This window comes from Haemorhous mexicanus, chromosome 6 (assembly GCF_027477595.1).
Source record: "Haemorhous mexicanus isolate bHaeMex1 chromosome 6, bHaeMex1.pri, whole genome shotgun sequence".
Taxonomy (NCBI): Eukaryota; Metazoa; Chordata; class Aves; order Passeriformes; family Fringillidae; genus Haemorhous; species Haemorhous mexicanus.
Window position 1 is genome coordinate 16,870,746 of NC_082346.1, and position 15,713 is coordinate 16,886,458.

The following is a 15,713-nucleotide window of genomic DNA, read 5'->3' on the forward strand; positions in this document are numbered from 1 at the left end:
CCAAGGCCACCAACACCCCAAACACATGCTGCTCATGAAGCGCAGGCCAAGGGAGGTCCCTGCTGGCAGGATGATGAAACACACGTGCACCAGTTCCAAACACATCATCCACCTAGCCCCAAAATAATTTCTTCCCTCTCTGAAGCCCACAAACACGGCAGTTACCTTGCATTCACCCTGGCACCAGCCTCACTCCCTAAAGCAGTGCCACACCCACCGCACAAGGGCTGGGCAAAGGGGGAATCCCAATCTCCAATTCACCAAGGATAAAAGTTCCCAGCATTCCTGAGTTACCATCCTGCTGAAGCAAGGCATGCCTGCAGCTCCTTCTGTTGCAGATGAGCAGGAGGATGGGACCCACCTGGGTTTCCACATGACATCAGTCACTTTTTCTGTCATGAAAGGCAGCAGATAGCAGTAACACTTACCAGTTCATCAGCCAACACTGGATATTGGTGTATTGAAAAGGAGAAGGAACAAAATAAAACAACAGATCTTGTCTCAGCTTTTTTTTTTTCTACATTACATCACATGGCTATTGCAGAATTTCAACTACCACAAATTTCAGGAGATGCACACCAGAAATAATTCTTCACTATGGTGGAAGACACTTATGATAAAGCTGGGGACAAACTAAGCTCAAAAAATGTTTATGGGATGAGACACACATTAACTTCCAGACCATAAAAGACTATGCAAAAAAAAGCAAGAGTTAAAATAAATATTCAATGAAGGAAAATGTATTTTACAGCACACAGACGTTATGAAGAGGTTTAATTTTCCTCTTACAACTGACATACTTAAGAGTAACAGACATTTCCAGTGGCTCAGAAAACAAATTTAATTGACACTAGAATGAAGGAAAGCATGTAGGTTTTTTTTTTAAAAAGCAGCTTTATTACAAATCTGTAGGTTTAAGAAAATATCCCAAAACTGTCAAAGTAGTATGAAAAATGGTGTAATCTGATTCACAGTCACCAGTTTTCTCCAACAAACATAGCATACAAAAATTGATATAAACCATGGCAATTCTTTTTGGCAACACAAGTCAGGTATTTGCAATTCCAAATTCCCTGCTGACAACTAAGATGCTGCTGGCAGGGGGATGATTGAATTGCACTGGTTTTGAAAACTGGAGGTTGGGATGGAAAGGTTATATATATATATACACATACTGTATTTTACCACATGTCCAGGTAGTTCTGGTAACACAACATGGCCCAGCACAACACTAAAGTCTGTAAAACCTGGAGAGCCAGGCAATGTGTGTATGTGACATTCAGTTATTCTCTATGCTCTGCTTCCCATTTGCTTTTACATCTCAAACCTAATAAAGGCCAATTGTTTTCCACTCTCATTTACAGAAACAGTGAAGTTGATGTGCTGCTGTGCTGTCTCTTCAGACTCAGAACATGTCAGTTCCATTGCATGCAGACACAGGATCTAAAAATGCAATGCAGTTAAAACATCATATAATTAAAGTGGGAGATTTAGGCGATTGTACACTGAATTTCCTGCAAGTGACCTAACACCCTAACCTCCCCCATGGAAAACATGGCATTTCTCATGCCATTCTGTTCTAATTCATACAACAAATCAAGAAGGAAAGAACTGATATGTTACACTCCAACCCTGAAGCACAGACTGCTGAAAAAAAACCCCACAGGTCTGCAAGTATACCAGGGATTGAATCCAAAGCTGCCCTGCAACTGTTAACTGTGGGCAGTTACCTGCAATGGCTGGAAGCTGCAGCACAGACCATTGGTAACCATATTCTCAAATCCTTTAACTGCACAGGGACAGACCACAGCTCAGAGCTGCAGTGAAGATGAGGCTTCAGTAGAAGTGTGAAGATTTGAAAGGAGCAGAATGAAAACTTTCTGTTACAGCACCTGCTCAAGGTATTGATATGATCTAAAAAAAATCCCCAAACAACTCAATAATTTAATTGTTTTTGCTTGAGGGGGATTTCTATTGAGCAAGCCTCTTTATATCAACAACAACTCAAAAGTAACCAGCACCATGTTAAAGAACTACTCAGTGCATTTCATTCATTTTGCTGTTTCAACTTCAGCTGAAAAGCACAGAATTGAGAGTTATTCAAAGAAAACTACTCTGCAGGAGAGCAAGTAGAAATCAACAGTCTCTCATAACCAGAGCAAACAGGATGGAAGATGCAGAAGTGATTCACAGTCATTTCTTTCCCCTTGGGGACCAGGTTAACCCTAGGTTAATCAGGGCTACCGAGAACATTTCTTAAAAGCCACCTGCTGGTAAAGAGGTTGACTCATTCTCCTGCATTTACTGAAAACTTGATTTCTGAAACACTGTAATGAAACAGTCGAAAATCTTCATTCCAAAGAAGGAAAATACTTCATGTACATTCTTAGGTGTGAACCTTCAGGCTTGGGAAACGTTTTTCTAGATTGTCAGCAAGTGTCTGATCAGCTTCACGCAGGACTTCAAGGAAACTCTCCACCTGGAAATAAAACACACACAAGGAGAAAAAATAAACCAACAAAATCAATTTGCATGGAACACAGAATTCTTATACTGGCACAGGGGCTCTTTCTGCACCTTCCCAATAAGAGCAGCCAGCAGCAGCCACTGCAATGAATAATGGAAAATGCCCCACAGTAGCTACCTTCCTCCTAAACAGCACAATTCCAGTTGGTTTAAATTTTGAAATGGTACCACTTTCCTCAAACCCTTATTTTCTTGTTTAAAAGAAATACAAAAACTTTTATCACCCAGAGAAAAGCTCCCTATGAAAAATACTTAGAATAATTATTTTATAAAAATATACAGGACAACTTTTCAGCTAGGATAAATTTTCAGACATCTATTCACATCAGCACAGTTTGGCCCTGGCATCAGCTGATGACCTCAGCAAAACTCTGGCTGAAATGAGGCAGAACAGACAGAGGGGGTTAGACTGTCTGGCACTGGATGGTATTTTACCTGTGCCTAAGCAATTCTGTCCTGTTTGTGTAGCAGATTTGGAAAGGCCCTGCCACCCAAGAAGTATACTTTCAGCTGTGTCACAGACCTTGCCACATACTCACCGAAGCAGAATACAGAGGTAAGAGGTTCTGAAAAGCACAGGAACATGTCTGTTCATTCAGGTGTCCCTGGTGCAGTCCTTCTACGGTATTCTCCTGGAAAATCAGAAATACAACCAGCATGCCATGGACAGTTGTTGAAAGAACAAACTCAAAACTGTGCACAGCATCTACAGAATGTGCTTTGTTCTTATAAATGGGTAAAACAACCAGAATTTACAGTTCTCAGAGAAAGCCAGACACTGATGCCAAAAGGTGTGAAAGCTCACATATCACAAGTCTCTTAACCTGAATGCTTCCACAATTAAAAGGGTCCAGCTGCGAAGGTGAGATTATATATTGACAGTATTTCCTTTTCTGAAATAAAATGACTTTCATTCAAAAAAAAAGGCAACATATATCTACACAATTTATCATACAGAATCTTGGCACACACCTCAGAAAACTTGTGTCCCTCCCATCTCCCATACATGTTGCTACTTCTGGTTGATTCTCTAATGAATTCCCAGTAAGCAATTGCACTTGCACAGAAAAATGTCCACGTTAATATTAAATACTTTTTTCTTACCTACCCTGCAGAAATCCCTACTATAATTTTGTTTATTCTTACCTTGGTTAGTTCTTGAAGCATATTGGAAAGCAATTCACAGCAAATATCCTTCAAAATTTTTAAGTGGAAATCTTCCTCATTTACATCAGTCCTTCCAGTCTCCTCTTGCTCAGATTCCTTGGAGTTCTCAACAGTTCTCTTCCCACAGCCCTCCATGTATTGTAAAATACGAATCAAGCTCCCAATCAGTGGCATATCTTAACAAAAAGTAACAAGAACAGTGAACTTTAACACTGAAAATTCTTGTCCATCCTTTCAAGGCATTAGAATTTTGAAACACACCATCAGATTTTTACACAAAAGCTATAGGGATGTATATTCTGACAATGTTGTGTTTTGTTACTCAAAGACAGTTTTAAAGAAGCAAGTGGAAATGTAGTAGAAAACCTAAATCATTTTCCCTGCAAGCTGACCTGTATCTATAAAAAACTATATGCCAGTGTAAGGAACATGAGAAGGAAACTGTCTTTAGTAGTACCCAGTGAGGGCAGTATGTAAATTTGCATCCAGATAATCCTGTCTGACAAACCAAACTGCACAGCATCTTTCTGCTGCAGGTGACCCTGACTCACATATTCAAGACAGGCTTTTAATTATATAGATTTGTCCATGGATTGAAAAGTAAGAAATGATAGAGGGATTTAAGTAAGTGCAGAATCTCCCCCTATTAAAAAAATTACTACATAAAAATATATGTTGTACACATTATGTATAAAATACCAGTGTAATAATGTATTAGTATATTTTAGCAAAAATAAATGCTGAAATTTTCACTAGTTTGGAGTGAGAATCTGTAGATTCTGGTACTGTAACTCCTCAGAATTTACAGCCCACCTGTTAACTGAACTTGGGCTGGCTGTGATTCTGAGTAATCCGGGAAGAGTCTTACTGTATGCAATGTCACTGACACACCCACATAGAGCCAACTGTGAATATTAACTTAAAAAAAAAAAAAAAGAAAGAAAAATAACAGAAAAAAGTATGACTTGCTTTTCCTCATCCTGGTGTACTCCTGCTCTGTCTGTGAAGCAAACATAGCAGACAGCACGGACAAAATAGAGGCCAGCACAGTCTTCTGCTCCTGCACAATGATGGGTGGATCATCTGGCTGGCAAAGCTCCTGGCAAACGAGCTCATAAAGCAAACTCCAAGTCTCTTTTCCTCCATCAGGAGCCTGCACTTGAGAAAGAAAGAAAGAGAACCCACCAACCCAACAAATTTATTCCAGGTACGTGAATTCCTGTTCTCCCCAATAAATAGGTGGTAATCCAGAAGTTATGGCCCCTCTTGGTCCCCTCACATGCAGCAGTTCCAGGTTCTTACCAATAGCCTGGATTCCCTCATCCACCGTGGTCAGGAGCTGCAGGATATGCATGTAAACATCCAGTCCTTCTGGGTTATCTGATCTACACAGAACAAACATCAAAAAGACAAATTAAAGTGCTGCTTACTGAGCTTATGTTCTGTGTTTTGGTCACAGAGAAGCCCATCAGCAGCCACTGCCATTCCCTTGGCAAACAAACAAGTTGACTCATATCAAACCCTAAGTCCAGGAAAACATAACCCAGTGATTTGTCAAACTGTGCCACTAAAAGCAAGATGTTTGGGCACAGGCCTTACAAGGCTATAAGGAATCTCCCCAGCCATGAAACCAAAAAGGAATCTCCCATACCGGACTTGCTTGGCTGCTTCAAGTATACAAGGCACAATCTTAAAGTCTGGAAGTTCTTCAGGAGAATCATCTACAGATGGTCCCACAGAGCGACAGGTGCCATTCTTGATCCAGTTTAACATCAGTTCTTCGTCCAGATCAAAGAGTTTGTCCACCACTTCACCCACTTTCACCAGCAATTCAACTGCCCCAGAGAGAATGTTATTGTTATTTCAACAAGACTTAAAATGACGGGCAAAACTTAGCTCACAAAATGCTAGTATATACAAGTTTTTGGAGTAAATTCAGGACTGAAATAAATTCATTTTCTTTGTGACCTACTACTGGTTGCTGTGTTTAATTCCTTTATGTGGCATATACCAGGTAAAGAGTTTGATACATAGGGATTGTTGGAAAGCCCACTGACACCTTCTACCTTGTCATGCCACATGTGAAGCAGTAACTTTATTCCGCAGAGATGCCAGGCTCCTGAAAAGTCCTAACTTCTGCTTCTGAAGTAAAACTTTTCAAGATTTGTTCCTAGATATGCAGTTTTATGCTAATCAACCACCGGATAATCTGCATTTTACTTACACAGGTCTATTATTTCAATTGGCTGGAGCAGGATTTCTGAGAATTAGCATTAAAAAAATTTATTAAAAAATTGAAAAAGCTGAAATATTAGGATTCTCGACAAATGACAACTGCTGTTACAGCTGAGTTGGATGTTAAACATAAATGCTATTCAAAATATTTCCATTTTTAGGTGGTTGGTGTGGTTTTTGCTAAATTAGTGCTAAGAGAGATTTGTGTAGCACTCTCTGCAAAACCAAAACCTGCACAGACAGTATTCAGCTGCCAGGGTAACTGAACTGTTCCTCCAGTTCACATTCCACAGATACAGTAGCTTTAAAAATAGAAAATCCATATCTGACTTGAAAAAAATACATTAAATGAGGTCTTGTTTAAAGGTTCAAAAATGACACATGTATATCCCTGAATGAGGACTATGTCCTTTTTTTTTATTGTGGAAAATAACAATTTCTTCAATCTAAACATATTTTATTTCCCCCCAGAGCTTTCTTCTTCCCCTATGAGTGCTTTTCTGGTTGGTTTTATAAATATGCATAAACCTGCAAAGGCAGGGTGTTTCCTTTATTTTAAAGAAATAAACACAATTGAAAATATTTGTATTTGAAATTTGTATTTGAAATCTTCTGCAAACACCCAAGAAATCCCAGCTTGTTTTGGCAACTTACCATTTGTAGAGCTGGACATGATAAAGCAAACACAGTCGTACACAGAAGGGTTTTCTCGGATCCTCTCCACCCAGACATTGGCCACCTCAGGCTGGGAGAGGCACGTTAACAACAGCCTAGGCAAGAATTCCACATTTAACAAATTAGGAGCCAGTTCACTCCTTTTAGCTGTACAAGTGTAAATCCAAAATAATGAGAGTGGAAACAGGAACAGGAATCTAACTCACAGCAAAGTGATTCCACAGCAATGCAGAAACAATAAAAGGAAAGGATGAGAAGATAATAAAATAGTGAGCCCACTTGTCAGTTTTCTCCCCAGGCCTCAGAGCACAGCAGAAGTACACTAATGATGCATGAATTTCTGAGATGTCCCACCTGCTTGTTTCCAGAAGAGTTGGGGAGTCTGAATCACACAAACGTTGCAGTAACACTTGGCTTTAAGGAAAAAATGCAGGGGAAAAAAAGTTATTAAAATCCATCTTTATTTCTTAGAAAGGTATACAAATATTAATTTCATAACTGCAGCCATGTTCTGAGATTAATGCCAGATTTTCCTAACTGTGCATGCACTTCCAGTGTCTCAAGACCACCAAACTTAAAAACTAACTTGACTGGTGATTAAAAATCCCCAAAAATAGTGGTTCTTCCTTTCCTGAGCACTTCCACACAAACATGGCCAGCTAAAAGGCATGAATGATGATGAGACTGGGCAGGCAAGCTTAGATCCTTCTCTAACATGAATTTCCTGATTGTGAGTGCAGACAAGCAGTTCCTGTTCATGTACAAAGCACACAGACACTTACCCCAGATTCTCATCTTTGCTAATGGACATGCAGATGTCCTGGAAACAGGCCATATTCCCTAATATTCCCACACAGATTTCCTGGAAAGTCAAAACACAGTATAATGAAACAACTGCAAGTCCACAATTTCACTTCCAGAGCCATAAGATAAAAGTAAGAGAGGTTCAAAGATGTTTTCTAGTTTGACTTCCAAGCTTGTATGACCTGCTGATTTCATGACAAAGATACAAATTTTTCCACAGATTCCACACAAATTTTTCTGTTCTATCAGACTAGCCTAAAATACACTGAGGTACTATGCAGATATTTAGGTGCTCCATAAAAGCAAATGGATCTTGAAATTAGCTCTGCTTGCACATTTTTTGTATACTGTTTTGAAGCTAATCTGACTGCCCTGTTATTAAAGCAAAAAGGAGCCCTAAAACAAAAATATCACTACATAAACATGACCCTCATGATATTCACTTGCTCACAAAAGAAAGGGATCTTAATACAAGCTTCCAGCAAAGCCCATTTTCTGATAAAAGAGATCTAAAATAAAATTAAAAAAATAAAAAACAAACCCCAAAAAAATCCCATTAGGATATTCATGCCAAGATAATCATTAAGAGGATGCACATTTGTAAAGGGGACTATGAGAGCTCTGAAACACCTGCAGGTGACTGGTGCTGAAACAAAGTGAGTCATTAGTTTGCAGCAATTTAAAGTCAGAAATCAACTCTCTCTACTAAGGTTGTCTTCTTAATTATGATCATGCTATTACCTCTGCTAAATTACAGCAGGCACTCCAGCAAACACTGTTTCATGATAGTAGCTGTGACAGCCAATTTGCACTCACTTGCAAATTGGCGTTGTACTTTCCAAAGACAAAATACTTAACTTTCAAAGCTCTATTTGTCTCTACTGATCTCCTGGAGTAAACCATCTGGTAACTTCTGAGAAAGAGGATTTACATCAACACTGAATACCTTTGAAAATCCTATTTTGAGGCCTGCAGTGCACTGTGTAGCACAAGCTAGAAATCAGTGACATCAAAACAAGTGGAAAATGTTAAAAAAAATAAAGTATTGGCATCTTAACAATTCCAAAGATTACTTTATGTATTTTTTTTTTTATTTCTCATTATCTTGTTCTGATTTGATCAGTAATAAATTAATTTCCCCAAGTGGAGTCTGTTTTGCCCATGACAAATCACAGCAACTGGTGAGTGATCTCTCCCTGCCCTGACCCATGAGCCTTTTATTTTCTCTCCCTGTCCACCTGAGGAGGGGAGTGACAGAGCAGCTTTGGTGGGCACCTGGCCTCCAGCCACACTTCTGCAGGTCTGACTAAACAAATTCATGGCCATCTCTGTTCAGTAATCATGAAACAAGTCAAAAGGGAAAAAAATGCCAGACTGCTGGTTTTATAAGAGGTGTTATAACTGCTTGATAAACTCAGTCCTTCATCAGAGTATCTAGATGAGGATGTGTGAGCACACAGGTACCAGCTTCAGCACCACCAAAATTCTTACTGATGAGACCATGTTAAAAACAGAGTGAAAAGGCATTTTACAATTTGATTTTATGTTTTCTCCTGGTTCTCCTTATACATTACACGTGCAATGGGAGAAGGGAGATAAATGTAAAAGCATGTACAGATCTATCTACTATTGCTATTAACACAGGAGAGCTCTTTGACAGCCCATACTTACAGTTAGGCGAGGGCATTTGGACTTGGCAAAAACTCCCATGAATATATCGGGGGCATTGAACTCCTGAAGGAATAAAGCAACATCCTGTGGAGAAAGTGAATGGAGAAGTAAATGGACCTCTGCAATTTCCAAATGCAAAATCAAACGTGCTCCCATAGCACAAGGACTGGATCACAGAGATGATAAACTCACTACAAGGAATTTGTTATTTGCCAACAGTTAATACCAATAATCCTTGCTTTTCAATGAGAGAAGGCCAGCAAGCCCCTCTGGTGATTCAGCATGCTGTAGAATGAGCCAAAAAGTCACATTTGCAAGAAAATGCAAATTGCTCAAATGTCTCAACAGAAACAGACACTCAACCAGAATCCAGTAAATATCACATTTTAGGGCATGACATCACCATGACATATAAAAAAGAAGCAAGTGAAGGGACTGCCATTAGCACTTGATCAGAGCACACAAGAGGATATCTCTTCCTCATTTTACCACGTTAAAACACAAGAGTAGTTGTCTATTTGGGAATAAAAGACCCATGTTCCACGTTTACTTTAAAAAATCTGAGCAACAAGGTAGGGAATAAAACAATACTTAAACTAACATATACATATATATATAAAGAATCTGTTCCATCATTTGAGAGTGCTGAGAAATGCAGTAAGTGTTACACTGCCACTCCAAGTGTGCAGCTAAACTTTGAAAGCCTGTTTATCTATCAGAGAAAGCTATGCTTACCATCAGGATCTATGACAATCGCTAGAGGAAAATATGCCTATTTAGAGACGGCATCAATACTATCCCCACAATCCAAGTGCTAAAGGCACAGGCTGAGGATCCAAGTTAATTCCAGCTGCTGTCCTGCCCCTGTTCCTCTTCCCAGGGCAGGCTCCGTGGTGAGGCTGCTCGGTGCCACCCCAGCCCAGCTGTCCCGCCTCACACCCGGGCGTGGGCAGCACCACCAGAACGAGCGAGCTGGCTGATTCCCTGCCTCCTCCCCCGGACGGGACACTCGGGGCAGACGCGCCCCGAGGTGCCGCACAAGGCTCCTACCTCGTCCATCGACATGTCCCACACCTTGCAAATGTCATTCTCCATCTCCTCGTCCAGCTCCGTCCGGGCTCCCTCGGGGCTGGCGGCGGGATCCGGCTCCGCGGGGGCGATGACCTGGGACAAGCGGGGAGGGGGAGAACGACCCGGCTGAACCCCCGGCACCACCCAGGAGCTGTGGGTCCCCGCTGAGTCCCCGCCCCGCTCCCGGATTTGTGCCCTATGAATCCCAGCTGTGTCCCGGGTTTGTCCCGGCTGGTCCCCGGTGTCCCCTCCGGCCCCGGCATCGATCGCGTCGCGCCCGCCCGGCGCTGACCAACGCCGGGCCCGCCGCCCGCTCCCTCCCGGAGGCCGCGCACCTCGATGAGGCGGGTGAGGACGCTGAAGAGCCAGTGCTTGCTGTACACCGTATTGCCCACCGCGTCCCCCTCCTCCTCCTCCGCATCGCTGCACGGCGGAGACGGATTGCGGTCCATGGCGGCCCCACAGCCGTGCGGGGGCAGCGAGGCGGCGGCGCGGCCGGAGCGGCGCCCGCGGCCCCACAGCGCCCCCTGCCCACCGGCGGCCGCTGCCGCCTCCCGCGCCCAGGCCCGCGCAGGGTCGCACCGGGCCCGTGCCGGGATCGCGCTGGGATTGCACTGGGACCGTGCCGGGATCGCACCGGGCCCCTGACGGGATAGTGCCGGGACCCACCCGCCCAGGGCCTTCCTTCGGCAGAGAGCGGCACACGCGCTCCCGGAGTACCCGAGGGTCCCAAGGGGGACCCTTTGGCAGCCCCCGTGATGCCCCGACACCGACACGGCCGCCCCCGCAGTCCCGCGCCCCGGGAGGATGGATGCTCGCAGCGAAGGGAACAGTTCTCAGGAGAATTCCTTTATTGTGCTGAACAAAGGGAGGTGTGACAGGAGCGGAGTACAGCGCTAGTACTTGCTGGGCAGCCCCTTGGGCCGGTAGCGGTTCGGGTCCCCGCCCCTCCGGCCCCACTCGTTCGCCTCCTGGTCCAGCCGGGTGTCCTCGGCGCCTCTGCCGCTCACGCTGCTCTGCCAGCCCTCCCGGGCATTGCTGTGGAAGGAGAAAAGGCCACCTGAACAAGACTGCATCTAACTCAGCCTTGTGTTGGTTCCCTCACTCGTGGTTTCCGTAAGGTTTCTTAAGGTGAGATGCAAGCGCATGCTCAGCCTTGTCTGAGAGCCCGCGCTGGAATCTATATCTGCTATGTCGGGAAATGAACCAGCAATGAAGGGAAGTTCCTTATCAGAATTGCAGAGAGAGGAATCCGCCTTCTCGGGCTGACAAGAAGAAAGGCGCATGCTCATGTGGCACCATTCCTACAGAGACCGGCTGTCCAGATGGGAACTTCTTCCCCTCCCCTCTGCTGTCCTTCTAGGTACTAAGCTGACTGCAAGTAAAAAAGGACCTCACTCCAGCTGGAATGCCTGTATCCCTAATAACTCACTGTTAACAAGCCAAGCACACTCCATTACCTGATCACTTTTGCTGCCCAAGCACCACCAGGTCCTCTCCGGGCAGCATCATAATTCCCACGGGCGTGGAAATACTTGTCAGCACCTTTGTAATTTGCCTCACGCATGTCCTTGTATGCTCTGTACATATCCCGTGCCCCTGAAGAAGGCAGAGAAACGGAGATGATGTTGACTTGAAAGAGTCACACCAGAAATCGCTCAGGACCACCTCAGTTAGGAGCTGAAAGGCCCAAGGAGCAGTAGCAGAGTGAGGCACTGCCCCACATCAGCCTTTGCACAGGGCTGTGCCCACAGAAAGCACCTGTGGGGGCTGATCAAGGCCCTCATCCAGCAGCAGAAACCAGGGGGTCTCTAATGTGGAGCTGAGGATTTCCTAGCTCGGAGGGCTGCACCACTGACTGCTGGTAGCCTGTGCTTGGGGAAGGTTTCCTGAGGGAAGGGCCCCTGGTAACAGCAGCTTACCTCCTACTGCATCCCGGACAAACTGTCCAGCCCGGACCATTCCTTCGAGTATCCTTGGTCTGTCAGCACTCACACACAGAACAATGGAGAGCAACGCAATGCAGACCCAGAGCCTCATGGTTCCTGGCCAAGAAGCCTGACAGGCAGCTGGGAGACAGTGAGAGAGATGAGCAGTTCTGGAGCACCACTGAGAACCCACCACACCCCCAGCTGTGCCTGGGCTGCTGCTTCAGTGCTGAGGGCTCACTCAGGACCCTCCTTCTCCCCCTGCAAGGAGTGGTGCTCTCTGTGCAACCACAAGCTCCAAAACAAAAGCAGGTGCACATAAGAAACCTGCATTTTAGCACTCCCTGCTGCTCCTGTCATGAGTACAAAGAAGCCCCACATGCTAAAGCATTGGTTCTGCTCCCAAAATACCAGCTCAAAACACTGCACACAGCTCACAAATTCAGAATGTCACTCACCACTGCAGAACAGCAAAGCTGAAGGAGCTGGAGATGGTCTCGTGTGCTCTCAGACTCAAAGAGGGTATTTATAAGCAATTCAAGTCCCTCAAAAGAGGAAACTGGAAAGGATACCCAGGGCTGGGAAATCCCCACCAGCACTTCCAACACAGAAATCATTACTGGAAACTTGTCCTTATTGAAAGTCCACAGGTCCTGTTATGCAATCTTTCAGAGAGTATATGGCACTTCTTCAGCCTTGGGACTATTTGCTCCTTATAACAACCAGACTGACAAACTGCCTTAAAGGCTGAAGAGTTCCATGTGCTTGAAGTGTTACTGGTATCTTAAGGGTGATGCTTTTGTTTGGATCTTGGACTGAACAGAGCTGCGAGGGGAAGGCGCCTGACTGTCTGCACATTGCAGCACAAGGCCAGGTCTGTGTCTGTGCACAAGGAATGTTACCAGAAGTGCATGAACTGCTAAGTGAAATTCCCATGTGTGCTGGGATTGCCAGGTGAATCCCAGCGTTAATTAAATGGAAAATGTGAAGTGTTGCTCTTAACCCCATCGCAAAGCAAAGTGCATACCCCTACACCCCTGCTGATCATGCTCTAAAATAGCACAGACACACAGACCATCAAGAAGTGGTTCATTTTGCCTTGGCTTGCTCTTACAGGCCCCTCTCAAGGGTTTCCAGCCACCTTGCTGCAACAGCAGCTCCATGGGGCTCAGGTGGAAAGTTTTGGACACAGCAGTAAACATTTGACTTAATTCAGATCCATACAGCCACAATTCTGCTAGACTTTAAATCAACTGTCTGGCCCCACTGGCATGGTTTACTGTTTAAGTACCCACTGTGCTCCCCCTGCTTAAAGCCTGCTCACTCCCCTTGGTTAACAGCTTGACACAATCCCATCCTCTGCAGAAAACTCCAGGGTTGAGTGCAGTTGCACTCGAGAGTGAGCGTGCAGGAAGTGTCCCCATCGTGTGGCCTTGTACATGATTTGGCAAATCTAGGAGAGCACTTTGGGTTCCCCTCTGAAGAGTGAAGGGTAGCTGCCCCACTCACGACTCTGCTACTGTAAACAATTTGTTCCTGGAGCTGCAGGGCAGAGGCATGAGTTGAAAGAGGAGCAATAAAGCTAACAAAGTGTCAACAGTAACTTTTCTTGGGCGCCACCGGACTTCAGTCCAAAAAAATGAGTTTTAGGGGAGAGGAGGCATTTTCCACAACGCGAGCAGCAGGACAGATTCTCTGTAGCATGATGTATCTCAGAATGGAACACTTTGCAACAAGAATCTAAACCCTAACCCAAGGACATAGATTTTTGTCCCCTGGCAATCCTGAACCTGATACTTCACAGTGTAACAGCTTACCCACTGCAGGGACTGGAGTGCTGTGTTTTGCTACAAGCCTGTTCACACCCTGATGACCCACATCCTTGCAGTACACGGCAGCTCAAGTGCCTTCTCCGCTAGCTGCAAGTAGCCGTGGCCATCACCTCTTTGGTTTTCACAAAACAAGGAGAATGACTCTTCTAAGTTGGGGTACAGGCACGTGGCACTTTGCCCAGGGACTTAGAACAAAGCATTGCCTTCAAAACTGACCGAAGGAACTCTTTCCCTACAAGAGCTCACACACTCTGGACTATAGAGGATATTTTGAGTCTTACACCATTTCACATTCTCTCCAAACCAACGTTTCTGCAAAACATGAAGGACAATGAGGAAAAAAAACGCATTTCTGCAAAACATGAGGACAATTGCAAGAAGGCAGGTGCTGGAGGGATTCTTTAGAACATCTCAGAGTGCATCCCCTGGTATCCAGCAAGGAGGACAGAAGCAGTGACAATGCTGGAGCCGACATAAAGCTGCAGCTTGGGGCTCCAGCAGGGAACAGCCTGAGCCCTGCTCTTCCGTGTTCTTGTATTTGCAGGGGTGCCCCGTGGCAGGAAGGAATGATGAATCTGACTCCATGTTCTCAGATGGCTAATTTATTATTTTATGTTACTATATTGTATTAAAGAATACTAAACCAAACTATACTAAAGAATACAGAAAGGATACTTACAGAAGGCTAAAAAGATAATAATGAAAACTCATGACTCTTTCCAGAGCCTTGACACAGATTGACCATACTTGGCCAATAAATCAAAACAATTCACATGAAACCAATGAAACAATCACCAGTTGGATAAACAATCTCCAAACACATTCCACATGTGAGCACAACACAGGAGAAACAAATGAGATAAGAATTTTTTCTCCTTTTTCTCTGAGGCTTCTCAGCTTCCCAGGACAAAATCCTGGGCAAAGGGATTTTTCAGAAAATATGAATGTGACACCGTACCTGCTTGTCCTACACTCCAGGTCATGACCCTTGGCTCACAGAAATGAGCTGCAGCCAACACTGCTGCTTTCACAACAGAGAGAGGCAAAGCTGCCTCCGAGCGTGGAGGAGGGTTTGAAGAGAGCATTTCTTCCTGGCCTAGCAAGAAACACTGGCAGCACGTGCACACTGGGGAACATTGAGGGGGCCTGAGACCATTTCTTGGCTTGTACATTCTGATGCAGTTAAGATAAAAAGCAACCCCATACTGGCTGCCCTGTAACTGTAAATATTTATGAATACAAATTATGTTCCTCAAACATTCCACAATTTTGCAATCTGAGAAAGTCAGACTGAGAAAAGGGATGAGGTGAATTCCCAGCTCAAGCACAATATCTGCAGTTATTTCTTAATCTGGGAAAAAACAGTACCTTTTTTATGCTTACATGTGCAATAATTCATTACAAGAGTTTTGCCAAGTATTGAAGGTACACTAACAGTGACTTTGGGCTTACAGACGTGGAGAATGACTGGAAACTTGTCTCCTTTCAAGAAGCAGATTGAAAATGCAGGTATTTATCTGAAGTAAAATTGATTCACCCATAGGTTTCGAATAGTGAAATAATGTATGATACTTTTTTCTTTGATAAACAGAAAACGCCACCAGCAGTTTCTACTTAATGCTGCTCCAGGTTAAGCCCCTTTTATTCATCTCTGCTTCTCAAGGGTCTCTCTCACAAAAACCAAAGCTGAGCTGCAGCTCATCTTCCCCATGAGGCTGGCTGAGCTGTCAGTGATGTGTGCTCAGCTGGCTGACAGGAGCCTTGCTCTGTGCAACTGTTTCTGTTTCAGACATTTCTGAACAGA

The 15,713-nt window shown here is 44.3% G+C and overlaps 2 protein-coding genes across 2 annotated transcripts; both read right to left on the minus strand.

Moving 5' to 3' along the window:
* Positions 1–874: 874 nt before the first annotated feature.
* On the minus strand, positions 875–10,646 carry SAAL1 (serum amyloid A like 1). The gene is made up of 12 exons (XM_059848995.1): positions 10,485–10,646; positions 10,129–10,242; positions 9,079–9,162; positions 7,386–7,465; positions 6,958–7,017; positions 6,583–6,698; positions 5,345–5,528; positions 4,996–5,078; positions 4,663–4,851; positions 3,673–3,869; positions 3,066–3,158; positions 875–2,479 (listed from the first exon to the last, which is right to left on the minus strand). Exons 1-12 carry the CDS (start codon positions 10,599–10,601, stop codon positions 2,387–2,389), a joined length of 1,410 nt encoding a protein of 469 aa, XP_059704978.1. The 5' UTR covers positions 10,602–10,646; the 3' UTR covers positions 875–2,386.
* A 336-nt stretch (positions 10,647–10,982) lies between these two features.
* On the minus strand, positions 10,983–12,690 carry LOC132328803 (serum amyloid A protein-like). The gene is made up of 4 exons (XM_059848996.1): positions 12,536–12,690; positions 12,072–12,218; positions 11,610–11,748; positions 10,983–11,187 (listed from the first exon to the last, which is right to left on the minus strand). Exons 2-4 carry the CDS (start codon positions 12,187–12,189, stop codon positions 11,046–11,048), a joined length of 399 nt encoding a protein of 132 aa, XP_059704979.1. The 5' UTR covers positions 12,190–12,218; positions 12,536–12,690; the 3' UTR covers positions 10,983–11,045.
* Positions 12,691–15,713: the final 3,023 nt, after the last annotated feature.

Coding starts and splice junctions, on each gene's coding strand:
- SAAL1 (XM_059848995.1), bottom strand. CDS start 10,601: ATGGACCGCAATCCGTCTCCGCCGTGCAGCGATGCGGAGGAGGAGGAG. Junction 7,466..9,078: donor CCAAATGCCCTCGCCTAACT/GTAAGTATGGGC, acceptor TTGACTTTCCAG/GAAATCTGTGTGGGAATATT. Junction 3,159..3,672: donor TGCTTCAAGAACTAACCAAG/GTAAGAATAAAC, acceptor CTGATTTTCCAG/GAGAATACCGTAGAAGGACT.
- LOC132328803 (XM_059848996.1), bottom strand. CDS start 12,189: ATGAGGCTCTGGGTCTGCATTGCGTTGCTCTCCATTGTTCTGTGTGTG. Junction 11,749..12,071: donor TGTCCGGGATGCAGTAGGAG/GTAAGCTGCTGT, acceptor TGCCTTCTTCAG/GGGCACGGGATATGTACAGA. Junction 11,188..11,609: donor TGGGCAGCAAAAGTGATCAG/GTAATGGAGTGT, acceptor CTCCTTCCACAG/CAATGCCCGGGAGGGCTGGC.